The sequence below is a fragment of the Scyliorhinus torazame genome, chromosome 1, assembly GCF_047496885.1.
Source record: "Scyliorhinus torazame isolate Kashiwa2021f chromosome 1, sScyTor2.1, whole genome shotgun sequence".
NCBI classification, from domain to species: domain Eukaryota; kingdom Metazoa; phylum Chordata; class Chondrichthyes; order Carcharhiniformes; family Scyliorhinidae; genus Scyliorhinus; species Scyliorhinus torazame.
The window spans coordinates 249,709,324-249,736,041 of NC_092707.1; the positions used below are offsets into that span (position 1 = coordinate 249,709,324).

General features: G+C 50.2%; 1 protein-coding gene across 1 annotated transcript in view; it reads left to right on the top strand.

The window, feature by feature from the left end:
• Positions 1–23,418, top strand: part of LOC140420575 (acetyl-coenzyme A synthetase 2-like, mitochondrial) — a 147,016-nt gene extending 123,598 nt beyond the window's left edge. The window contains exons 13-14 of the mRNA XM_072504575.1: positions 12,266–12,387; positions 17,425–23,418. Of these exons, the coding sequence (XP_072360676.1) occupies positions 12,266–12,387; positions 17,425–17,604 (302 nt within the window). The 3' untranslated portion in view covers positions 17,605–23,418. The remainder of the gene's footprint in view (positions 1–12,265; positions 12,388–17,424) is intronic.
• The last annotated feature ends 3,300 nt before the right edge of the window (positions 23,419–26,718 follow it).

Consider the following 26,718-nt stretch of genomic DNA (forward strand, 5'->3'; position numbering starts at 1 on the left):
AGTCGGCGGTCTGCTGGATCCCAGGACCCTGCCAGCTGCTCAGCCTATGGAACAGGCTACCCGGTTCCGATGGAGCATTAGGGTGCGGTCAGGACATTCAGAGGGAGATGTCAGCGACACTCCAGCAGGTCCATAGCCGATTGGAGGAATCCCAGAAGCTACGGGCACAGGAGAAGTTGCTGGCAATGCGTGGATCCGAGGCCAACACTGCTAGGGTGGCGATTGCAGTGGAGATCCTGGTGGACAACGTCAGCAGCATTAGGGAAGGTATCCGAGACGTGTCGTGGTCGATGACGGCATGGCTGAGGGCCTTGGCAGACTGTCCGACCTGTTGGTATACATGACCCAGTACCAGACTGATGTTGATGAGGTGCTGAGGAACATGTCCTGTTTTCAGATTGGAATGGCCAAGGCGCCGCGGAGCTTGTCCCAGTCGCAAGTGAATGAAGATGCCTACTCACCTCCTCGGCTTCCCACAGAAGCCCTTCCGCCAGGTACATGTTTTTCAAAAGGAGTACTAATCGGCGCCAGCTCGACCACTTACTGGGGAGGCCACTGAATCACGGGAGGCTGCTGGATATGGATTAGCTCTCGTTAATTGTATGGAAATAGGGCTTAAGTGTGATTATTGGCTTCTCGCCAGGCTACAAGGGGATTCTGATTTCGCCTATGGGGGTGGGCCGGATGCGTTGTTTGGTGCCCGGCGTTGCTCGAGCACAACGAGGCCAGAGAATCACGCCCATAATCTCGGAATCCTGAAAAAGATTGTTTAAAATCTAGGCCCACAGTTTTCAGTGTGGAAGATGTTGTGCCTGAAACTGATTGTGATTTAAACTGGCCACTTATCATTTTAAGCTTGGGACTTTGCAGCTTCTAATGCTGGCTCTAACAAGGTTGCAGGGATGTACCAAGTCAGGTGGCCATGGGAGTGTAATTCCAGTGCACCCGAACATCCTTCACTCACCATACACCAAAAACTTAAGGACTGTCCTCAGTTCACTGGCTTAGTGTTTTAAATTGAGTACTGCACAACCTCCACTTACCGACAGTGATAGCCACTCCCCACCTCCTGACAATGTCCACTCCTCCCTCACCCCCCGACAGTATTCACTCCTCCCTCACCCCGACAGTATTCACTCCTTCCTCACCCCGACAGTGTTCACTCCTCCCTCACCCCCGACAGTATTCACTCCTCCCTCACCCTCGACAGTATTCACTCCTCCCTCACCCCCGACAGTATTCACTCCTCCTTCACCCTCAACAGTATTCACTCCTCCCTCACCCCCCGACAGTATTCACTCCTCCTTCACCCTCAACAGTATTCACTCCTCCCTCACCCCCCGACAGTATTCACTCCTCCCTCACCCCCCGACAGTATTCACTCCTCCCTCACCCCCCGACAGTATTCACTCCTCCCTCACCCCGACAGTATTCACTCCTCCCTCACCCCGACAGTATTCACTCCTCCCTCACCCCAACAGTATTCACTCCTCCCTCATCCCAACAGTATTCACTCCTCCCTCATCCCAACAGTATTCACTCCTCCCTCACGCCGACAGTATTCACTCCTCCCTCACCCTCGACAGCGTTCACTCCTCCCTCACGCCCCGACAGTATTCACTCCTCCTTCACCCTCAACAGTATTCACTCCTCCCTCACCCCCCGACAGTATTCACTCCTCCCTCACCCCGACAGTATTCACTCCTCCCTCATCCCAACAGTATTCACTCCTCCCTCACCCTCGACAGCGTTCACTCCTCCCTCACGCCCCGACAGTATTCACTCCTCCTTCACCCTCAACAGTATTCACTCCTCCCTCACGCCCCGACAGTATTCACTCCTCCCTCACCCCGACAGTATTCACTCCTCCCTCACCCCCCGACAGTATTCACTCCTCCCTGACCCCCGACAGTATTCACTCCTCCCTCACCCCCGACAGTATTCACTCCTCCCTCACCCTCAACAGTGTTCACTCCTCCCTCACCCTCGACAGTGTTCACTCCTCCCTCACGCCCCGACAGTATTCACTCCTCCTTCACCCTCAACAGTATTCACTCCTCCCTCACCCCCCGACAGTATTCACTCCTCCCTCATCCCTCAACAGTATTCACTCTTCCCTCACCCCAACAGTATTCACTCCTCCCTCACCCTTGGCAGTGTTCACTCCTCCCTCACCCCCCCCGACAGTATTCACTCCTCCCTCACCCTTGGCAGTGTTCACTCCTCCCTCACCCCCCGACAGTATTCACTCCTCCCTCACCCCCCGACAGTATTCACTCCTCCCTCACCCCCCGACAGTATTCACTCCTCCTTCACCCTCAACAGTATTCACTCCTCCCTCACCCCGACAGTATTCACTCCTCCCTCACCCCGACGGTATTCACTCCTCCCTCACCCCGCCAGTATTCACTCCTCCCTCACCCCGACAGTATTCACTCCTCCCTCACCCCAACAGTATTCACTCCTCCCTCACCCTCGGCAGTGTTCACTCCTCCCTCACCCCCCGACAGTATTCACTCCTCCCTCACCCCGACAGTATTCACTCCTCCCTCACCCCCCCAACAGTATTCACTCCTCCCTCACCCCCCGACAGTATTTACTCCTCCCTCACCCCGACAGTATTCACTCCTCCCTCACGCCGACAGTATTCACTCCTCCCTCACCCCCCGACAGTATTCACTCCTCCCTCACCCCAACAGTATTCACTCCTCCTTCACCCCAACAGTATTCACTCCTCCCTCACCCCCCGACAGTATTCACTCCTCCCTCACCCGACAGTATTCACTCCTCCCTCACCCTCGACAGTGTCCACTCCTCCCTCACCCCCCCGACAGTATTCACTCCTCCTTCACCCTCGGCAGTGTCCACTCCTCCCTCCCTCCGACAGTATTCACTCGTTTCTCACCCTCGATAATATTCACTCCTCCCTCACCCCCGACAGTGTTCACTCGTCCCTCACCCTCAACAGTATTCACTCCTCCCTCACCCCGGCAGTATTCACTCCTCCCTGACCCCCGACAGTATTCCCTCGTCCCTCACCCCCGGCAGTATTCACTCCTCCCTGACCCCCGACAGTATTCACTCCTCCCTCACCCCCGACAGTATTCACTCCTCCCTCCCTCCGACAGTATTCACTCCTCCCTCCCTCCGACAGTATTCACTCCTCCCTCCCTCCGACAGTGTTCACTCCTCCCTCACCTCCCGACAGTATTCACTCCTCCTTCACCCCCGACAGTATTCACTCCTCCCTCCCTCCGACAGTATTCACTCCTCCCTCCCTCCGACAGTATTCACTCCTCCCTCACCCCGACAGTATTCACTCCTCCCTCACCCCCCGACAGTATTCACTCCTCCCTCACCCTGACAGTATTCACTCCTCCCTCACCCCCCGACAGTATTCACTCCTCCCTCACCCTGACAGTATTCACTCCTCCCTCACCCCCCGACAGTATTCACTCCTCCCTCACCCCGACAGTATTCACTCCTCCCTCACCCCCCGACAGTATTCACTCCTCCCTCACCCCGACAGTATTCACTCCTCCCTCACCCCAACAGTATTCACTCCTCCCTCACCCCGACAGTATTCACTCCTCCCTCACCCCGACAGTATTCACTCCTCCCTCACCCCCGACAGTATTCACTCCTCCCTCACCCTGACAGTATTCACTCCTCCCTCAGCCCCCGACGGTATTCACTCCTCCCTCACCCCGACAGTATTCACTCCACCCTCACCCCCCGACAGTATTCACTCCTCCCTCACCCCGACAGTATTCACTCCTCCCTCACCCCGACAGTATTCACTCCTCCCTCACCCGACAGTATTCACTCCTCCCTCACCCTCGACAGTGTCCACTCCTCCCTCACCCCCCCAACAGTATTCACTCCTCCCTCACCCCGACAGTATTCACTCCTCCCTCACCCCCCGACAGTATTCACTCCTCCCTCACCCCGACAGTATTCACTCCTCCCTCACCCCAACAGTATTCACTCCTCCCTCACCCCGACAGTATTCACTCCTCCCTCACCCCGACAGTATTCACTCCTCCCTCACCCCCGACAGTATTCACTCCTCCCTCACCCTGACAGTTTTCACTCCTCCCTCAGCCCCCGACAGTATTCACTCCTCCCTCACCCCAACAGTATTCACTCCACCCTCACCCCCCGACAGTATTCACTCCTCCCTCACCCCGACAGTATTCACTCCTCCCTCACCCCGACAGTATTCACTCCTCCCTCACCCGACAGTATTCACTCCTCCCTCACCCTCGACAGTGTCCACTCCTCCCTCACCCCCCCAACAGTATTCACTCCTCCCTCACCCCGACAGTATTCACTCGTCTCTCACCCTCGATAGTATTCACTCCTCCCACACCCCCGACAGTGTTCACTCGTCCCTCACCCTCAACAGTATTCACTCCTCCCTCACCCCGGCAGTATTCACTCCTCCCTGACCCCCGACAGTATTCACTCGTCTCTCACCCTCAATAGTATTCACTCCTCCCTCACCCCCGACAGTGTTCACTCGTCCCTCACCCCCCGGCAGTATTCACTTCTCCCTGACCCCCGACAGTATTCACTCGTCTCTCACCCTCGATAGTATTCACTCCTCCCTCACCCCCGACAGTGTTCACTCGTCCCTCACCCTCAACAGTATTCACTCCTCCCTCACCCTGGCAGTATTCACTCCTCCCTGACCCCCGACAGTATTCACTCCCCCCTCACCCCCGATAGTATTCACTCCTCCCTCACCCCCGACAGTATTCACTCCTCCCTCACCCCCGACAGTATTCACTCCTCCCTCACCCCCGACAGTATTCACTCCTCCCTCCCCCCGACAGTATTCACTCCTCCCTCCCTCCAACAGTATTCATTCCTCCCTCACCCCAACTGTTCACTCCTCCCTCACCCCGAAAATATTCACTCCTCCCTCCCTCTGACAGTATTCACTCCTCCCTCCCTCCGACAGTATTCACTCACCCCTCACCCCGACTGTTCACTCCTCCCTCACCCCCAGTATTCACTCCTCCCTCCCTCCGACAGTATTCACTCCTCCCTCCCTCCGACAGTATTCACTCACCCCTCACCCCCCGACAGTATTCACTCCTCCCTCACCCCCGACAGTATTCACTCCTCCCTCATCCCGACTGTTCACTCCTCCCTCACCCCCGACAGTATTCACTCCTCCCTCCCTTCGACAGTATTCACTCACCCCTCACCCCCCGACAGTATTCACTCCTCCCTCACCCCCGACAGTATTCACTCCTCCCTCACCCCCGACAGTATTCACTCCTCCCTCACTCCGACAGTATTCACTCACCCCTCACCGCCCCCGACAGTAATCACTCCTCCCTCTGACAGTATTCACTCACCCCTCACCCCCCGACAGTATTCACTCCTCCCTTACCCCCGACAGTAGTCACTCCTCCCTCATCCCGACTGTTCACTCCTCCCTCACCCCTCGACAGTATTCACTCCTCCCTCACCCTCGACAGTGTTCACTCCTCCCTCACCTCCGACTGTGTTCACTCGTCCCTCACCCCCGACAGTATTCACTCATCCCTCCCTCCGACAGTATTCACTCCTCCCTCTCCCTCCGACAGTATTCAATCCTCCCTCACCCCCGACAGTATTCACTCCTCCCTGACCCCCGACAGTATTCACTCCTCCCTCACCCCCGACAGTATTCACTCCTCCCTCACCCCCGACAGTATTCACTCCTCCCTCACCCCTGACAGTATTCACTCCTCCCTCCCTCCGACAGTATTCACTCCTCCCTCCCTCCAACATTATGCATTCCTCCCTCACCCCGACTGTTCACTCCTCCCTCACCCCGACAGTATTCACTCCTCCCTCCATCCGACAGTATTCACTCACCCCGACTGTTCACTCCTCCCTCACCCTCAGTATTCACTCCTCCCTCCCTCCAACAGTATTCACTCCTCCCTCCGACAGTATTCACTCACCCCTCACCCCCCGACAGTATTCACTCCTCCCTCACCCCCAACAGTATTCACTCCTCCCTCACTCCGACAGTATTCACTCACCCCTCACCTCCCGACAGTAATCACTCCTCCCTCCCTCCGACAGTATTCACTCCTCCCTCTCTCCGACAGTATTCACTCACCACTCACCCCCCGACAGTATTCACTCCTCCCTCACCCCCGACAGTATTCACTCCTCCCTTACCCCCGACAGTAGTCACTCCTCCCTCACCCCTCGACAATATTCACTCCTCCCTCACCCTCGACAGTGTTCACTCCTCCCTCACCCCCCAACAGTATTCATCCCTCCCTCCGACAGTATTCACTCCTCCCTCACCCCGACAGTATTCACTCCTCCCTCCGACAGTATTCATTCCTCCCTCACACCGACAGTATTCACTCCTCCCTCCCTCCGACAGTATTCACTCCTCCCTCCCTCCGACAGTATTCACTCCTCCCTCCCTCCGACAGTATTCACTCACCCCTCACCCCCCGACAGTATTCACTCCTTCCTCACCTCCGACAGTATTCACTCCTCCCTCACACCGACTGTTCACTCCTCCCTCCCTCCGACAGCATTCACTCCTCCCTCCGACAGTATTCACTCCTCCCTCACCCCCCGACAGTATTCACTCCTCCCTCACCCTCCGACAGTATTCACTCACCCCTCACCCCCGACAGTATTCACTCCCCCCTCACCCCGACTGTTCACTCCTCCCTCCGACAGTATTCACTCACCCCCCGACAGTATTCACTCACCCCCGACAGTATTCACTCCTCCCTCACCCCGACTGCTCACTCCTCCCTCAGACAGTATTCACTCACCCCTCACCCCGACTGTTCACTCCTCCCCCCGACAGTATTCACTCACCCCTCACCCCCAGTATTCACTCCTCCCTCCCTCCGACAGTATTCACTCCTCCCTCCCTCCGACAGTATTCACTCACCCCTCACCCCCGACAGTATTCACTCACCCCCGACAGTATTCACTCCTCCCTCACCCTCCGACAGTATTCACTCACCCCTCACCCCCGACAGTATTCACTCACCCCCTCACCCCCGACAGTATTCACTCCCCTTTCACCCCGACTGTTCACTCCTCCCTCCGACAGTATTCACTCACCCCCCGACAGTATTCACTCACCCCCGACAGTATTCACTCCTCCCTCACCCCGACTGCTCACTCCTCCCTCCGACAGTATTCACTCCTCCCTCACCCCGACTGTTCACTCCTCCCTCACCCCGACTGTTCACTCCTCCCTCCGACAGTATTCACTCACCCCTCACCCCCGACAGTATTCACTCACCCCTCACCCCCGACGGTATTCACTCCTCCCTCACCCCGACTGTTCACTCCTCCCTCCGACAGTATTCACTCACCCCTCACCCCCCGACAGTATTCATTCATTCCTCACCCCTGACAGTGTTCACCCATCCCTCCATCCGACAGCATTCACTCCTCTCTCACCCCCGACTGTTCACTCCTCCCTCACCCCCCCCAACAGTGTTCATTCCTCCCGCACCCCCCCCCCCCCCCCCCCCCCCAACAGTGTTCACCTTCTTCCCTCATCCTCCGGCAACCAGGATTCCGGAAGGTGAGTCGAGAGAGGAGGTGCGGCTGGGGTCGTGAAGGGGCAATGAACATTGATGAGAGATCGGGGATGGGTGGGTGGGTGGTGAACACTGCCAGGAAGGATCTGAACAACGATGGGGTGAGTCGGGGAATGACATTGATGGGGTGAAGGGGGGTGAACATTGCTGGGCAGAGGCAGGGGGTGAGCATTAATTGGGAGGGGTGAGCAGTGCCAGGAAGGGGTTGAGAAGTGGGTGAACATTGCTGGTTAGGGGATGGGGTAGGATGAACATTGCAGCAGGAGGGGATTGATATTGCCAAGGTGGGGGTGAACATTGCCGGGGGTGAGGGTGGGGGTGTCGAACATTACTGAGGGGCGGTGGAGGGGGAACTGGTGATTTCTCGTGTAAATATCACGGTTATGGTGAATGTCGGGACTTCTTCAGGGTGAACAGCAATATAAGTTGAGTCGGAACCTCTCCCCATATATTGGTTTTACCTGTTGGATGTTGTTCCTGATTTCAGAACACATGAGAGCTAGTTAGCAAGCTTTTTGATTTTTGCATCGCCAAGAATTTGTAAGTTAGGAACTTAGAAATCTGGGGTAGTGACTTTCTGCTAATGTTTGACCTTAATTTATAGTAAACTAGATTTGCGGTTTTTGGCTCTAAATCACATGGCTCGATAGGGTGTTTATTCTTCCATTATCCACTTAGCAAATCAGGAAATGGCGTAAACAGTTAGATTACAAGGGTTTTATTAAGAGTTGAAGGCCACATAACCATATTATGGACAGAAAGACGATTTTGATTCATAGCGAGGAAAAGTAATCTTTGGTACTGAACAAATTTCCTGAAGAGAGCCATGCCGACATTTTCTGGCTACCAGGAGGAAGGAGGTGAAGAACAATGCTAAACTATTCTCACTTGTGTCTGTCCATAAGCAGCTTCATTAGAGACCTACCAGCTTTTGAGTATTTTTTACATTTAAAAAAAATAAATTTCGAGTACTCAATTATTTTTTTATTCCAATTAAGGGGCAATTTGGCGAGGCTAATCCACCTACCCTGTACATCATTTTGGATTGTAGGGGTGAGACCCAGGCAGACAGAGGGAGACAGTGCAAACTCCGTATAGACAGTGACCCGGGTGCCAGGATTGAACCTGGCTCCTCTGCGCCATGAGGCAGCAGTGCTAACCACTGTGCCACCGTGCCGCTCCTACCATTTTTGAGATATCTTATTTCCAAGCAGCTGGCACCTTTGGCACCCCCAAAAGTCAATGCCAACACCTGAACTTGTGGTAAACATCCAGCATCTGCAGCATTTTACTTTTAAATCGTTTGCCCTCCCTTGTCACCTTCCGAACTGCAACTAATGTTAAACATCTAAACAATATTGTTATCCTCTTCAAAAGAAACGTGACATGTTGATGATGGTGAATCATCCATTGACTATATTCATGAGGAAATACTGCTTACCTCAACCACATCTAACTTGAACTTCTCTTTATGAATGAAGTACTTGTTTTTCACGAAAGTTAACTTCTTGGACAATATCTTGATTGACTAAAAACCTATGCTGTATGGCATAATCTTGAAGTCACAATATAGATGCACACTGCCGGCTATAAGCTCAGGAAGTACCTGACAATCCTGTCTAGTTCATGTGTCCTTAAAGGAAGGGAACACAGTCCCGGCGAATCGGCTGGTGAGCGGCATTCAGGACGGGAAGCCCATGAGGCCTCGTTAAGTGGGCCAATTAATGTTGAATAGCACTGCCGGCCTCGCTGGGCCGAGCGCTGGGAAGCTCACAGCAATTCCCACTCACTACTACACTTAGGACGCGGCTATTCTAAAACACAGCTACATTCAGCCAATTAAACAGTGATTACATTATTCCTGGCCAGGAAAGATGATCAGAAATATTTATGGGCTCAGATTTTGCTGCAGGAGAGCGGGATAGTTGATAACAAACTACATTGTTTGCTGTCGCTACCCCTCATGTGCAGGCTAATGTGGAAATGTTGAAGTTGAGGTCTGTCACTCAGGATTCTACTACTCTAACCTCTTGTATCAGTTGTAATTGAGTTTTTAACTGGATTTTCTCAAATTGGCAGCCAGCTAATCATCATTTCACTACTTTCTGTGTGCTATAAGATCTTGAGTGTCTTATCCTGCAATGCCTTTCTCCGGAACTAGAACCCATCCTTAATGTCAACCAACCTGGTTTCTGTAAGGGCCAGCTGCTGCACGTGATCAAGCTTTGGCACTCATCACCTACATTGAAAATGGCTTGCAGAAAAACCTAGACAGGCACGGTGTTACTTTACCTCACAGCTAACTACAAAACAGTGACACACTGGCCTGCTCCTAAAGCCATCCAGGGTGCTTCCAATCTGGGTCATGGAAATTGTCGAAAAACTCCTGCACAACAGATAATTCAGAAACCATCTTGGGCAAGGGCTACGTGCATGGAGGAGACACGCCAGCAACCATCAAAAGGTTCAATGGTATCCCTAACCCTGTTCAATATATATACACACATGACCTGCTCACAACTATGGGCGGCACGGTGGAGCAGTGGTTAGCACTGCTGCCTCAACGCCAGGGACCCGGGTTCAATTCTGGCCTGTGTGGAATTTTGTAGATTCTCCCAGTGTCTGTGTGGGTTTCCTCCAACAGTCCAAAGATATGCGGGTTAGGTGGATTGGCCATGCTAAATTGCCCCTTAGTGTCCAGGGATGTGCAGACTAGGTTAAGGGGTTACAAGGCTAGGGCGGGGTGGACGTGAGAGTGGACATGGGTAGAGACCCCATTTGAAGGGCCGGTGCAGACTCGATGGACTGAATGAACTTCTTCTGCACTGTAGGGAATCTATGAACTATGCCCTGCAAGTTCATCTGTGCTGATGACATCTGTTGTGCTACCTAAGCTTCATCCTTTTGCACTCTGGACCAAAGTTGGCAGACTATTGCAGTACAAAGTATCTCATACCGATCCCTCTGAAACATTATCCACCTCCACAATGTCAAGGGCAGAAAAAAAATATCATACCTACATGGATGGCTAGATACTAAAGCATGATACCAACCCAACATACTTGGGGAATGACTCTAGTTAGAACTTTGTCTTCTGGGAACATCTAAAGAAAATAGGAAAATCAACACCAGAAACAATCTACGAACCAAACTTGCTTTATCTATGTAATGTGCTGCAGCCACAACACTTTGGACCTCATCACTTGCCCTATTATTCATTGTGGCATCTGTCTGGCAAAGGTCAGTGCACACAAATCATGTGGACACTCAATGGAATCCAACATAATACAGCATAACTGGAAATCTCCTTAACATCCCTCCCCGGCTTCCTGCCCTCACAAACACTATCCCCACACATTCATCAACTGATGAAACCAACAAACCCGTTGAAACCATCCATGCTGATCTTACTCACCATGATAACCTGTTCAACCCGCCCACTTCCCGCCTTCCATCCCAGTGTCCCATAGGGAGGAACCTTCCTGAGCAAGATCTACCAGCACATATCCTTTGGGTAAATGAATGGGAAACACGATAAGTCACAAATAAGTTCCTTGTGACACCCCCTATCTGTCTAATGGCTGGTTTTGAACTACCACAGTGAGAATGGTTCATGTTAAACAGGTTCAGGACAGGCTAAGGCCCTGAGCAGTCAACCTCCACCACTTGGGGCCTCAGTACAAACTCCTTTTAAAAAAAAAAAAATAAAAAAAAATGTTTTTCCATTCTCAGAGTTACAAAGCCAACACACAATATGGACGGGGTAAGCCCCTAATCGAACTCCCATGCTTGCTCCGAAAACCAATTTAAATTGAATCCAATTCATGGTCTCACAAGAGAGGCAGACAAGAACCAAACTGACAGGAAAAGGCATTGCAGATATCTTGGGCTTGATCCTACACTTGATCTTGGCCAAAAGGCTTATGCTCTTGTGGACAGACACCAACAATGTTGCACATTATCAAGGGGTGTCCCCTCTATAGAGCAAGTGGTGAACTAATCACGTAAACTCAGCAAATGAGAAGGATATCACTTGACTTCAGGCTTTTGCATTCACAAGTTAAATAAAAAATGATGATGTGACCAATATAATTTGATAAACAGCAAAACTGGCCCAGAAAAGATAACTTTATAATCATGTAGTGGTGTTCAATGATTAGCAGATTTTTAAGCTAATTTTGAAAAATAATTTCTTAAAACTGTTTTCTCAGACTATTTTAGCTTCCAACTTCACCCAATGTGTGTGCCTCAATCTTTAATTTGCTGTATGAAAATGTTTTTGCAAAGTGATTTTATTTTTGTGCTTTTAGTTTCCTGTTGTGTGTCTGTGAGAAACCTTTCGTATGGTTGGCTGTTTGGCTAGCTGGGAAATCCCCAGTAAAGAATGTTGCAATCAGCTGCGGTATCGCTGCACAATGACTGAACTGAAATTCATGCCAGGGACATCTCTTGATCGTTCACTGAGGCATACTTTGTGCTCAGCAGTGAGCGCCCTTGCTTGACTGCTGACCACACACTCTGGGCCATAACATTTTGATGATTGAGCCAATATGCCTCCTGAGTTGTCAATGTTGATGATGAGCTGTTTCAATTAAATGCAAGTCTTATGTCAGAATGCAAACTCATGTACTTAGGCATTTCCTGAATTTAAAAAAAAATGTGCTTTGTTTCAGCTGCATTTGCCTTCGTTGTTTTGAAAGATTCTTGCACCATCTCTGAACTGCTCATTGCTAAAGATCTAAAATCAATTGTTGCATCTAAGATAGCAAAATATGCCATTCCTGATCACATCCTGGTGAGTAGCTTCTGTTGTTCCTACAGGTTTACTGGTTAATAGTCAATGAACAGCAACTGCACTAAGTTAATGCATTGACTCTAGTATGTAATGGAATGTTGAAGCAAGATAAGGAGTGAATTTGAGCTCCAATACCAGCATTTCAGTTACATTGTCAAGTTAGTTTTGTTCTCGTACCCGAGAACTTCATACATATGAAATAGTAGCATGAATGGACCCCATGGCCATTTGAGCCTGTTCTGCCATTCCATGTCAGGAAGGTTCACGGACAGCCTTCATGTTCCGCTGCCAGTCGAGCCATTATTAATCAATAGGTGGGCAAGGACCCGTTTTGGGCTCCTGGGCGGGGATAGGGGCCAGTTCCTTGTTCAAAGGAACTCAGTACTCGGTTGAGAGACGCAGTATGGTGAAGTGAGGGATCTGCTGAGAACAATCCCCCTGTCCCTCGTTTTGTATTGTCAGAAAACTTAAATACGTTATCCTCAGTCTCTTTGTCTAAGTCATTAATATAGATAGGGGCTAGTTTAGCACACTGGGCTAAATCGCTGGCTTTTAAAGCAGACCAAGGCAGGCCAGCAGTACGGTTCAATTCCCATACCAGCCTCCCCGAACAGGCGCCGGAATGTGGCGACTAGGGGCTTTTCTCAGTAACTTCATTTGAAGCCTACTTGTGACAATAAGCGATTTTCATTCATTCATTTCATAGATTGTATGTAGCTGAAGCCCGAGCACTGATCCTTGGACCACTCCACTAGTCACAGTCTGCCATATCCCATCTTGCACCCATCGCCATGAATTAACACTCCCTTCCTTGTTGGCATCTGTTTTGAGTGTATGAGGGACACAGAACTGCTCTATTTAAGAAGGAGGCTGTGTGGTGGAGCACCTTTCAGGGCCGGGATTCTCCCCTACCCGGCGGGGCGGGAGGTCCCGGCGGGATGGAGTGGCATGAACCACTCCGGCGTCGGGCCGCCCCAAATCCCTCACAATGAGGGGCTTTTGGGGCTAAGCACTCACCGTGAGGGGCTAGGCCCGCGCTGGAGTGCCGGCTGGCGTGGAAGGCCTTTGGCACCACTCCAGCCAGGGCCGAAAGGACTTCGCTGGGCGGCGGAAGTCCGCGCATGCGCGGGAGCGTCAACGGCCGCTGACGTCATCTCTGCGCATGCGCGGGGGGGGGGGGGGGGGTGTGTCTCTTACGCATCGGCCATCGCGGAGGCTGTGACCGAGGCGGAGGGAAAAGAGTGCCCCCACGGCACAGGCCAGCCCGCGGATCGGTGGCCCCCGATCGCGGGCCAGGCCACCCCAGAACCCCGGAGCTCGCCCGCGCCGCCTAGTCCCGCCAGTAAGAGAGGTGGTTTAATTCTTGCCGGCGGGACAGACATGACACCGGCGGGACAGACATGACAGCAGCGGGACTTCGGCCCATCGTGGGCCGGAGAATCGCCTGGGGGGGGGGGGGGGGGGGGGGGGCACCGACCGGCACGGCGCGATTCCCACCCCCGCCGAATATCCGGTGCCGGAGAATTCAGCAACCGGCGGGGGCGGGATTCATGCCAGCTCCCGGCGATTCTCCAACCCGACAGCGAATCCCGCCCCAGATCTGTGACTTCCATCATCTAGAAGGGCAAAGGTGCAGGGGAACTCTCTCATCTTCAGTTTTTTCTGCAACAGGTCACAGATCTCTTTTAGTTTTGCACCTGTTCAAATAAAATTATTGTTATCTATGAAGTATATTTGAAGTATATTTGTATATACAGTTTTGTACCTAAAACAACTATCATGTTAAAGTGTTCCTAATAGGGTTGCTAGCTGTGATTAAATATACTCCAGGAGGTGCCTTGCCCCCACACTCCACCCATTCGATGGCCAATACATCCAGCTGTGTGATGCCCTGCTTCCTACATCAATTGGGAAGCAAAAAGACTCCTTATGACCGTCAGTCTAAACAGCTTTTTCACTTCTCTCTCTTAGTGTTATGGGTGCCCCGTTGCTTGGTGGGTTTTGGCGGGAGGTGACGGACCTGATGTCCTTTGTTGGGGGGGGGGGGGGGGGGGGGGCGTTAAATTTAACATTGAGATCAGGGCACCCATTAGAAAAGGTGCCCTGATCTCAGGAACCCAGCTTAGCTGACGTGTTTGGCCGCCACCCCTGCAGCTGGCTGTGTGATCCTCGCCAGCACTCTGAAATTGAGTACCATTTAGTCAGGTGAGAAAAGGCGTCTGTGAAGCCGACGGGTTTCACACAGCTTTTCTCACCTGATCCACCTGCATAATTTTGGGAAAATTCTGCCCAATTTCAGAATGGGCGGAATTTTCCAGCTCCTCCTGGCAATGGGATTGTCTAGTCGCACCAAAGTGAATGGAAATTTGAATCCACTGTGGTGGGACTCACTGCGCTGGGGCGGAATGTCCCAGCCAATATTTACACAACCATCACTCTTTGTAATTTAAAATATATAATTTATGCCAGCTGTAAGCATACTGTGAAATAAGGATGCACACTTCAAAAGTTTAGCTGGTTCACCACAAGTTAATGTGACCTCAGCAGTACATTCCAATCTTTTCAAATCCCACTGATTTGTAATTTCTGGCTAAGAAATGGCCAACCTACAGCTGCATATCTGCCAACTCCTCCTTTAATATAAGATACTCCTGTCCACTGCCTGAGAGACTGGAGACATTTTCCATCAGTTTTGACCAGTCAATTCGGAGCTGAGTCCCAGCTGAAACTATTGAAATAGCTCCAGGAAGTGTCTGATCAGTCTGCTGGCGGTCCTTCGAAATTTCCTGGCAAAATTGTGAGGGGTTTTAATGCAGTAAGTAAGGAGAAACTGTTTCCATTGGTGGGAGTGTCGTGTAACCTGGGATTAAAGGGATTTTCACAAGATCATGGCTGAATCTTTTGGCCCAATTGGGGTCGAGCATGGTCACCATCCCCACCCTGGACCGTTTTCCTGGACCTGGGATGACTGGGGGTGTTCGGGGCAGGAGGACGTCAGCAAAGGATATTTACACAAGGAGGGGATATCTAATTAACTTCATTAAATGCCAATGAAGACCTAGTGTCAGAGGTCGACAGGAATTTTCCAGTCACCCTCTGAGTCCCCAGGGGCATCGGAGAATATCATAACTCCCAGCAGCAAACTGAGGGGGGCTAGCACTCCAGGCAGATTTAGAGGTTTCCACTCCATGATGGTCATTCGGCTGCTGAGGCCATTTTCTAATTTAATGTTAAAAACGTTGGAGTGAGCAACCCTACCTTGGAGTGCCCTCTCACTTATCTGAAAAGGCAATTTTCTGCTACTTCAGTAGCAAAGGGCTTATTGGCTTTCCAGATTGGAGAGACCGCCTGGCATACTTAATTGGATAGCGAGCCCGCCCTCTGGCCATTAATTTGCAAATTCAGGGAAAATAACAACTGGGTGACAGTTCCCTATATAGAACAGCTCTTGTTGAGCTGTCAGGGTTCTCGCGTGCTGACTGGAAAGTGGCAAGAGACCCATTTTTGGGAGACCTGCCAAACCACAAACCAATCAGGCAGTGGCAAGGCCAACACCGTGCCTTCACCTGCCATCAAAACCGTGGGGGGGCGGGGGGGGGGGGGGGGGGCTCGGCTACCATGTGCTCAGCAGCACCACTGGAGAGACCATGCCAGCTGCCGGAAGGTCACCCCTCCCAGAGTCCCAAGGTCATGTGGCGGATCAGGCCACAGCTACGTTGTTGATGGAGGGAGCAGGTGGGGTTTGGGGGATAGGGATGCATGATGTGAGTCAGCAAGAAGATCGGGGGAAAGCTATCAGTTCCCCCCCCGCTCCCTCCCTCCTTATGTCTAGTCCCTTGATCAGACATTGAGTGCCCCCCCCCGAGGTGAAAAGATGGCTGCACGGTTTTAGCTTAATGTATGACAGATGGCTACTAGTGGCAGTGGTGCGACTAGACAATCCCATTGGCAGTGGGATGTCATTAATTGGCCACTTGTGGGCTTCGACAGGCACTGGGACAGGAAGGTCAACCATGGATGGGCCTTGCTGCCTTGAACTTAATTCTGGCAGTGGCAGGGAAGTAGTAGGGTTCTGGTACGCCACCACCCCACCTAATTACATGCCCTTCCCGCCACCAGGCTCACCACCAGTGAGTGCAGAAGACTCCACCCATAGTGTGGGCTTCTGACTCCATTGGACCATAACAGGAAGTGCCAATGGTATCGGCCTGTAAAATCCTGCCCCAAAAGCAGAAATGGGGAGTAATTTCTTTGCACTGAGTTGTTGCCACCTGGAATCCACTCTGAAAAGGAAGCAGATTAAACAGTAACTTTCTAAAGTGAATTGGCTATATACCTGAAAATGAAAAATTTGTAGGGGTGATAGGGTGACACAGTGGTTAGCATTGCTGTCTCACAGCACCAGGGACCCGTTCAATTCCGGCCTTGGGTAACTGTGCAGAGTTTGCACTTCCTCCCCGTGTCTGCGTGGGTTTCCTTCCACAGTCCAAAGATGTGCAGGTTCGGTGGATTGGCCATGTTAAAATTGCCCCTTAGTGTCCAGGGACGTGCAAGTAAGGTGGGGTTACAAGGATGGGGCGGGGGTTGTGGGCCTAGGTAGGGTGCTCTTTCAGAGGGTCAGTACAGGTTTGATGGGCTGAATGGCCTCCCTCTATACAGTAGGGAGTCTATGATTTTATGAATATGGAAAAAGAGCGGGGGTGTGTGGGGGGAGGAGGTGTGAGTCTAATTGGAATACTCCTTCAAAAAGCCAGCACAGGCACAGTTTGCTAAATGACCTCCTTTTAGCTGTTTGATTATATGAAACAGGAGTGCAGCAGAATTAGAAAGTACTTCAATTTCCAAATGACAACCCATCAGGTATGTGAGAGACGATGAACTAATTTCTGTCTGTATCTGGAATGCTGCTGATGTTAACACACTGTCATATATGTCCCTAGTCAGAACATGAAACTATAGGCACCAATGTCTGTCCCCTTCCCCTGCCTCTTTCTTGTATATTTTTGGACTGTGTTTAATTGTTGTTTCCAATTTCAGGTTGTGAAACGACTTCCCAAAACACGATCGGGGAAAATCATGAGGCGAGTGTTGAAGAAAATAGCCAGAAATGAAACCTCTAATCTGGGTGACCTCAGCACACTAGATGACCCTCAAATCATCACAGAGATCATTGCAGCCTACAAAAAATATAAAGAAGACTCTACGACCAGCCAATAAACAGCATCAGGACTCCTTAAATCATAAAGAATCCCCAAATGTGACACACACAGTACCAATGCGTTGCATACTGATGCCGCTTATTGTTGTTGCATTGTACTTCCAAACTAATACTGCCAACTTTGATTAATTTTGAATTTATCCTAAATGCAGAATTGACTCCTTCCCATCCCTAATTTTCCCCTTGACCCTTCTCCAGTAGACACATCATTGTGATTGCATGAGTGTGAGTGTCTGTCTCGTCCCTGATTCCCGTTGCCGTTGTCAGCATTTAGGCCGTTCCACAGTTGGTGGGGGATCTGCCAAGCCTATTCCTTGTTCTAAACTGGCTGTCTATATTTGCATATTCCAGCAGATGTTATTCACTAGAAAAGGAAGTCTGGTGGATGTCTTTGTTTTAAAAAAAAATTCCCATCACAAGTCAAGACATTGGGCGGGATTCTCCGTTGCCCGACACCGATATTGTAATCAAGATCGGGCGGAGAATCCCTGTTTACGACCGAATCGGGTCGGCGCCTGCTTTCTGATGCTCCACCCCCTCCAAAACAGCATCATTGAGGAGTACGCAGCACGCCATTGTGACGGTCTTAGGACGTTATTTGATGCTCCGTCCCAGATGGGCCGAGTTCCTGATGGCACGGGGGACGTGTGCTCTCAGTTTTCATGAACCCGGCATGGTGGCTGCGGACTTTCTCCAGGCATTTATATCGGGAAGGCCGGTGCGTTTTACATGGCGCGACTGCTAGCCCCTCACCGGTCAGAGCATTGGTGCAGGGGCGGCACTAACATTTTCACCGTAAAACCAGACACTTCCGCCGGACATAGCCTCAAAATCGGAAATTCCAGCCCATTGAGTCTACTTATGAGGACTGTGCCATTTCCCTGAGTAATTATGCACTTTGATAGACTTCATTAGAAACAAAAGAAATGTATTAATAAGAAAAATTGTAGGGGCCTGCAACCAGCTGGCCTGCTGGGAGGTCCCTACATGTCTTCTGCCTAAGAGAGAACACCACCCCCTGGGGTGATTACCCACTCTGTCCCAATTGGTCCCTCAAGCCAGGTGACCCGTATACTGCCGTATTGCCCTTGAAGGGACAATCATCCCAAATCACCACATCCCTCCAGCTTTAACTCCTTTATGCAATCTTCAATAACAGTTCCTCAGTCCTAAATTCTAACTAAACATATACACGAGTTGGACAATTATACATCGAGTCATTGAGAGTTATTCTGTTTCTTGTAGAGCAGTGTCATTCTGTAGTCTGAGATGCTTACATGGATTGACATTCGCAGGAACAGCAATAATTGGTACCTCTTCTGGCACAAGCAGTTCATTACTATTTACATCCAGGGAGACATCAGTTTTGTCTATACCTGGTCAATCAGGTACTTTGGCGCTTATAGGTTTGAAAATATTCCTTGATGCCAACACTGACTGCTGGAGCATCTCTCTACTCCTCAAGTGGTCCACTTGTTAACGAACAATTCATCAGTCCATGTCTACTAGGCATAATAGGAGTCCTCAATCTGGGGTCTTCAATTATCCTGTCCATAGCCTTTGTTTCTTCATGTGGTTGCAGCTTTAAGTGCATTGCCACTTTAAATGCATTACCTCTTTGAATGCATTACAGCTTTCAGCCTGTCATTTGTTTTCACCGAACTGTCAGCAGTTGCCAGCTTTCTGTGCTTTGAGAGTTTTGGTGTGAACCTGACTGCTCTTTAATTTGAATTTTTAAAGTCCCACTTTTACTGAAGGAAAGCCTTTTTCGTCATCCTTGTAATTTTTTTCTTCTGGCCGTTTGGAGAATCACATTTTTTATTCTTCTTTTGGATGTGGCGGTTTCTTTGTCAATTTCACTGGCACCCGAAAATGGATGGGGCTGTTTTTAAACTGGTTAACTTTTTAAAAAAAAAAAAAAAAAGGTTGAGGTCTTCCCTTTTTAAAACTTCAGAACTTCTCTGAAGTCCATCAGCGCAAGGATTGCTGCCATGGAACCCCCGCAGGCTCTGCTCCCGCCCTTTGGGAGACCACCATGTAGCTCCTTGGGCACTTTGTCTTTTTCAACCAAACAGAAGTGGACTTTGAATGAAACACACAGTGCTGCAGTGCTGGCCCTGGCCAATGGGAGTCCCCATATTGAGAGTTGACTGGTGTTCACAAGCAGAGCCTTGGTAGCTCTAAATTTGCTGATCGGCTTATTCTAATTTCTTGAGTCTGTCAGCAGGCAATACAGAATAATACCAGGCTCTGATTGGTGGACTCTCCTTTAGAGCGGGAAAACAATTTGCCAGATGTTGAGAGGTAGTGGGGACCTAGAGCAGTTCAGACATGGATCTCCTCAATTGCAGTGAAGTTTCTGAACTTTAATTGAGTAAAGGGGCAAAGCAACAGCCAGGTTTCTGGCATTTGGTCTGGTGAGCAGCCTGAGGCAAAAGTGTGTTCATCGGCCTAACTGGGGTGCAAGCCTGCAAACCCTTCAGTGAAATGAGGAGGAGGTGCTGGCCAATGGCTGTCCAGAAAAGCAGTGGGGTGACTCTCAACCTCCAGGCCAGGGCTGAGGAGGTTGGATGGGCAACCAACCAAAAAGAACAAATGTAACTAGGCCAGATACCCAGCAGCCAGCCAGGAGCACACATGGTTGCTGAAGCTTGAGGCCCAGGCACCTGAGCGAGAGGTGAGCAGAGCAACAGTTGGGAAGTGCGAAGAAGGCCAGGCAAGCGCCGGGGTCGTGTAGCGGAGAATCTGGGATCAGTGGGCAGCAGGAGCAGGGTGATTCGACCAGCCCCAGAGACCAGCCAGGTTGAGCTGAGAGTGAGAGAGCTGGGCAGTAACTGGACTGGTCAGCGAGGATGATTGAAAGCAGAGGCTAGCAGCAGCAGCAAGGCAGGAGAACAGATGATCAGGGGTATCCAATGACCTGGGAGACCCCCAGTAGTTCTTCCGCCTGGTCCACGTTTGCGTGAACCAGTACTAAACGCTGCCCGGCTGGGGTCTCCCTAGGGAGGCCGGTAGATGATGGGAGCCAGTTAGATCTGGCGTCAGCACAGTCAAGTGGATTCTTAAACCCACTCAGCCGTGCATAGGCGGGACCCAGATCGGAACGCCTCATGAGATCTGGTTAGATCCCGCAAGAAGTACCGGCCATCGGGAAGCCTGGGGAGGCCTCACCAGTTTTGTTCCCCCCATTCAGGCAGGATGCGGCAGGTAGATCGCGCCCTAACTCCACCTCTGCACCCAAAGCCTGCTTTTTGTGTTTTCCCTTCCCCTTAAAATCTATGCTGCAACTTTTTTTCTAAAACTTACGTTCATTTTTTAAAACTTTAAGCCACAGCTCTTGAAATGAAATGAAATGAAAATCGCTTATTGTCACAAGTAGGCTTCAAATTAAGTTACTGTGAAAAGCCCCTAGTCGCCACATTCCGGCACCCGTTCAGGGAGGCTGGTACGGGAATTGAACCCACGCTGCTGGCCTGCCTGGGTCTGCTTTTAAAGCCAGCTATTTAGCCCTGTGCTAAACCAGCCCCTCTTGCTTCGCAGGGTAATTTTCTTTTCTTTCTCTGAACCTTTCCAAACATTTGACTCCGTCGGCCAATTCAGATTTCTTCTACGTCTGTCCCTCAGACTCTCCAATACACAGCCTCCCGGACCGCCTCGTCTCCTAGTCTACAGTGTGTTTGGAGGTACGTTTCTGCAATTTGCTCACCCTACTGTGGAATCTGACCCAGGGGACATACTAGACATAGACATAGAACATACAGTGCAGAAGGAGGCCATTCGGCCCATCGAGTCTGCACCGACCCACTTGAGCCCTCACATCCACCCTATCCCCGTAACCCAATAACCCCTCCTAACCTTTTTGGTCACTAAGGGCAATTTAGCATGGCCAATCCGCCTAACCTGCACATCTTTGGACTGTGGGAGGAAACCGGAGCACCCGGAGGAAACAAACGCAGACATGGGGAGAACGTGCAGACTCCGCACAGACAGTGACCCAGCAGGGAATTGAACCTGGGACACTGGCGCTGTAAAGCCACAGTGCTTTACTGTGCTGCCCACTTCTCCACTGCCCCAGCAGCTTGGAATTGTCCATCTTTTCCGATTCTACATTACTCCGGATCTGGCAATATCTCAACATCTCGAATGGGTCCATTTGGAGTCGGCACGTGGTTAGCATTGCTGCCTTATGCACCGCGGACCGGGTTTGAATCCCGGCCCTGGGTCACTGTCTGTATGGAGTTTGCACATTCCCCCCCGTGTCTGCATGGGTCTCACCCCCACAACTCAAAGATGTGCTGGGTAGGTGGAATGGCCACATTAAATTGCCCCTTAATTGGAAAAAGATAATTGGGTACTCTTAAATCTTTTTTAAAAGAAGAAAACAAAATGGGTTCATTTGCCCGAAGAGGCATTCAGGTACGTACGTTTTTTCTGATTTTTATTAAAACAGGGGGCAGGATCCTCCGACCTCCTGCTGGGTCGTAGAAGCGGTGGGGGCCGGCGTGAATCTGAATCCCGCCCCCGGCGAATTTTCCGGCACCAGATATTCGGCGGGGGCGGGAATCGCACCGCACCGGTTGGCGCCCCCCCCCCGGCGATTCTCCGGCCTGTGATGGGCTGAAGTCCCGCTGCTGTTATGCCGGTCCCGCCGGTGTGAATTAAACAAGGTATTTACCGACGGGACCAGGCAGCGCGGGCGGGCTCTGGGGTCCTTGCGGGGGGGGGGGGGGGGCGATCTGGCCCTGGGGGGTGCCTCCAAAGTTGCCTGGCCCGCGATTGGGGCCCACCGATCCGCGCGTGGGCCTGTGCCGTGGGGGCACTCTTTCCCCTCCGCGTCGGCCATCAGTCTCCGCGTTGGCCGACGCGGTGAGCCCCCCCTGCGCATGCGCGGGGATGACGTTAGCAGCCGCTGACGTTTCCACGCATACGCAGACTTCCGCCAACCGGCGGAGCCCCTTTGGCCCCGGCTGGCATGGCGCCAAAGGCCTTTCCCGCCGGCTGGCGGCACGCCATCCACTCCGGGTGCAGAGGAGTCCGCAACTTTCGGGCGGCCCGACGCCGGAGTGGTTCACGCCATTCCATCCCGCCAGGACCCCCCGCCACGCAGGGTAGGGGAGAATCCCGCCCAGGATCCTCACAGGTGTCAGGCCAGAGGCAGAGTCATGATCATTTTATCCTCGTTGCCAGATGCAATGATGCACTGTCACAGACTTCATTCAAGAAAGGACTCCACGCCCTGGGGTGATTACATACTCTGTGTCCCAATTGGTCCCTGAAGCTAGGTGACCTTTACTCTGCTGTGTTACCCTTAAAGGGAATGATCATCACATATCACCATACCCTGCCAGAGGATGGATAAGTGATCTGATTTGGTAATTTCCTAGCCCTGTCTCCCTCCATGCCAGATATTGCATTTAGTACCCAAGGTGGGTGTGGAAGGGAAGTTAATGAGTTACCAATTTAGAAGCATGCTGGTAATAGTGACTGTATTTTAACACTGCTTTTGAGTGAAAATAAGTAGGTCAAGTAATGTAAACTAAATACTGCTTAGTATGTTGTACTCGGCTTATTATGATAAGTTGTTCTTCCGAAGGACAACAAAATGCGTACTCGAATTGTTTTTAAACCAAGGGCAGAACATTCATATTTCCTCTTGCGTATGTTCCCAAGCTTTATCTCTTCAAAGTTGTTTATTTCACACTATAAATATAATGGTTTTCGGCTGTGTAACTCAGAGTGTAGTGCAATGGCTTTTGCAGCTGGAACACTCTCTCCACAAATATATTTGTATCAATAAATTTCCTTAAATTGAACCTCGAGGAATTCGGCTTTATTATGATTTCCACGACAGTGGGAATCTTCCAATCCTCGTTGTGGATGGGACAGAGAATTCGATGGACAAGCAAAACATCTTTGCGTGGGAATTTCTGGTCCCAGGGCAGGCGCCACCAGAAAAAACAACCATCAGCTTTTAAAAAGCACTTGAATATCGTTTAATTCAAAGAAACCCTGTGAATAAACTTCTAATTGCTTTAAAATAAAACAACTTGTCGAAGACTAGATATCAACATAGAACAACAGCAGAGATTTTATGCCCTTGCTCTATCTCAGGCCTGCGGTTTTCTGCCTATTATGACCTGGCAAGTACAGAAGTGGTCTACCCTAACTAATATTCATGACTTTGTTTCAGCAGGATTTGGTTAAATAGGAATCTTGATCATACTGGATTCACAGAACTCTGCCTGAGTCTTAATTTGCAACAAATCCCATTTACCTATCATCCCTGTGCTCATGGACCTACAATGGCTCCTTGTTTCAAATAACGATTTGATTTTAAAATTCTCAACTTTGTTTTCAAATCCCCCCCCCCCCCCCCCCTCCCTTTCCCTTCACTGTTGCTGGGTCAAAATCCTGTTTAAGAACAGAAGAACCAGGAGCAGGAGTAGGCCACCTTGCACCTCAAGCCTGCTCCGCCATTCACTAGGATCATGGCTGATCTTTTGTGGACTCAGCTCCACTTACCTGCCCGGTCACCGCAAAAATCTATTCATCTTTGCCTTAAAAATATTCAATGACGTAGCCTCAACTGCTTCACTGGGCAGGGAATTCCACAGATTCACAACCCTTTGGGTGAAGAAGCTCCTCCTCAATTCAGTCCAAAATCTGCTCCCCCTTATTTTGCGTTGTTTACCACGCTTGTAATGTCCTCAAAGAATTCCAGTAAATTAGTTAAATAGGATCTGCCTTTCATGAACTCATGCTGCATCTGCCCAATGGGATAATTTCTATCCAGATGTTTCGCTATTTCTTCCTGGATGATGGATTCAAGTATTTCCCCCACTACAGACGTTAAGCTAACTGGCCTATAGTTACCCACCTTTTGTCTACCTCCTTTTTTTAAACAATGGTGTCACATTTGCTATTTTCCAATCTACCAGAACCGCCCCAGAGTCCAGTGAATTTTGGTCAATTACCACAAACGCATTTGCTATTTCACCCACCCAGTCTACCTTAGCCAACTCCTCCCTCATTCCATTGTAGTCTCCTTTGTTTAAGCACAAGACACTGATATTGGATTTTACCTTCTCAGCCCCCATCTGTATTTTAAATTGGACCATACTGTGATCATTCCTTCCGAGAGGATCTCTAACTACGAGATCCTGGCTCATTGCACAGGATCAGATCGAGGATAGCTTGCTCCCTCGTAGGTTCCATTACATACTGTTTGAGGAAACTATTGCGGATACATTCAAGGAACTCCTCAAGGCTGCTGTGACCTACCTGGTTTAACCAATCAACATGTAGATTAAAATCCCCCATGATAATTGCCGTACCATTTTTATATGGATTAATTATTTCTTTGTTTATTGCCCGTCCCACCGTGATGTTATTATTTGGTGGCATATAGACTATGCCTATCAGTGACTTTTTCTCATTATTTCTAATTTCCACCCAAATGGATTCAACCTTTTTCTCCATAGAACCTATATCATCTCTCACTAGCGCCCTGATGTCACCCTTAAAAATCAGTGCTACACCACCTCCATTACCTTCCTGGCTGTTCTTCTGAATAGTCTGCTACCCCTGGATATTTAACTCTCAGTCGTGACCACCCTGCAATCAAGTCTCCGTAATGACCACTAAATCATACTCATTTGCGATGATTTGTGCCGTCAACTCATTTACCTTGTTTCGAATGTTACGAGCATTCAGGTAAAGTGCCCTTCTGCTAGTTTTTATACCTTTTTGAATCTCAACACCTCCATTAGTAACATCTCCTGAGTTCTTCCCTTTAGTTTTTTCATAATTTTCCATGTAGTTGAACCCACCTCCCCACATGCTAACCTGTTGTTTTGTTTCCCATTAACCATTATGCCTTCTGTAGTTTTACTTTCCCTTCCCTTCCACTTGCTAGTTTAACATAAGTCCCTCCCTAACAGCACTGTGGGTGTACCTACACCACATGGACTGCAACGGTTCAAGAAGGCAGCTCACCATCACCTTCTCAAGGGCAATGAGGGTTGGGCAATAAATGCTGGCGTAGCCAGTGATGGCCACATCCCATGAATAAAAAAAACTCAGTAATCTCCTGCAGCCTCACAACTCTCCATGGCCTCTAACTCTGGCCTTTGTGCATTTCCAAATATAATTGCCACATCATTGGTGTCTGTACCTTCAGTTGTCTGACACTATGCTCTGGAACCCTACCGACGTCTCTACCTTTCTTTTTTTCTTTAAGATACTCCTTAAAACGTACCTCTCTGGCCAACTTTTAGTCATCTGTTCTAATACCTGCTTATGTGATTAATTATGTTATAATTTATCTTCTCATGCTCCTGTGAAGTGCCTTTGGATGTTTCATTATGTTAAAGGCACTATATAAATATAAGTTGTTGCTGTTATTGTGTGGGGGATTGACATGTTCCCTTGACAGCTACAAAACATCCTGAATTATTCTGGAGCATCTGAGAACTAAAGATTAATCTCCCAGTCACTCCTGTGAGCAACCCAAGATACAAATCATTTGGGCATTTGCTTGCCCCATTTTTCTCCTTCTAGACACTCAAACAGCAGAGCTACAGCACACTCAGAATACAATACAGGATAGGTACCTGTAAAATTAGGTGAAGAAGGTCTCTGAAGCTTGTAGGAAGGTGGGCATCGTAGCCACCATTAGATTCTTTGTCATAAGAATCGATGTGTCACAGGGGGAAGTTGCTTCAAGGGTCATGGGGGGGAAAGGAGAATTGCTGTGGGTGAATTCTTTTGCTTGTCATGTCACATCTATAGCATGTGTTGTTCCTCCCACCATCATTGGTGGGAGGTTTAAGACATGGCAGGAGATCTCAGACCCGTGTCATGCTCCTTGTGCGCGATGTGGGAGCTCAGGGACACGTCCACTGTCCCTGGCTCCTTCACGTGCAAGAAGTGTGTCCAGTTGCAGCTCCTGTTCGACCGCTTGACGGCTCTGGAGCTGCGGATGGACTCACTTTGGAGCATCCGCGATGCTGAGGACATGGTGGATAGCACGTTTAGCGAGTTGGTCACACCGCAGGTGAAAGGTACTGAGGGAGATAGAAAATGGGTGACCAAAAGACAGAGCGAGAGTAGGA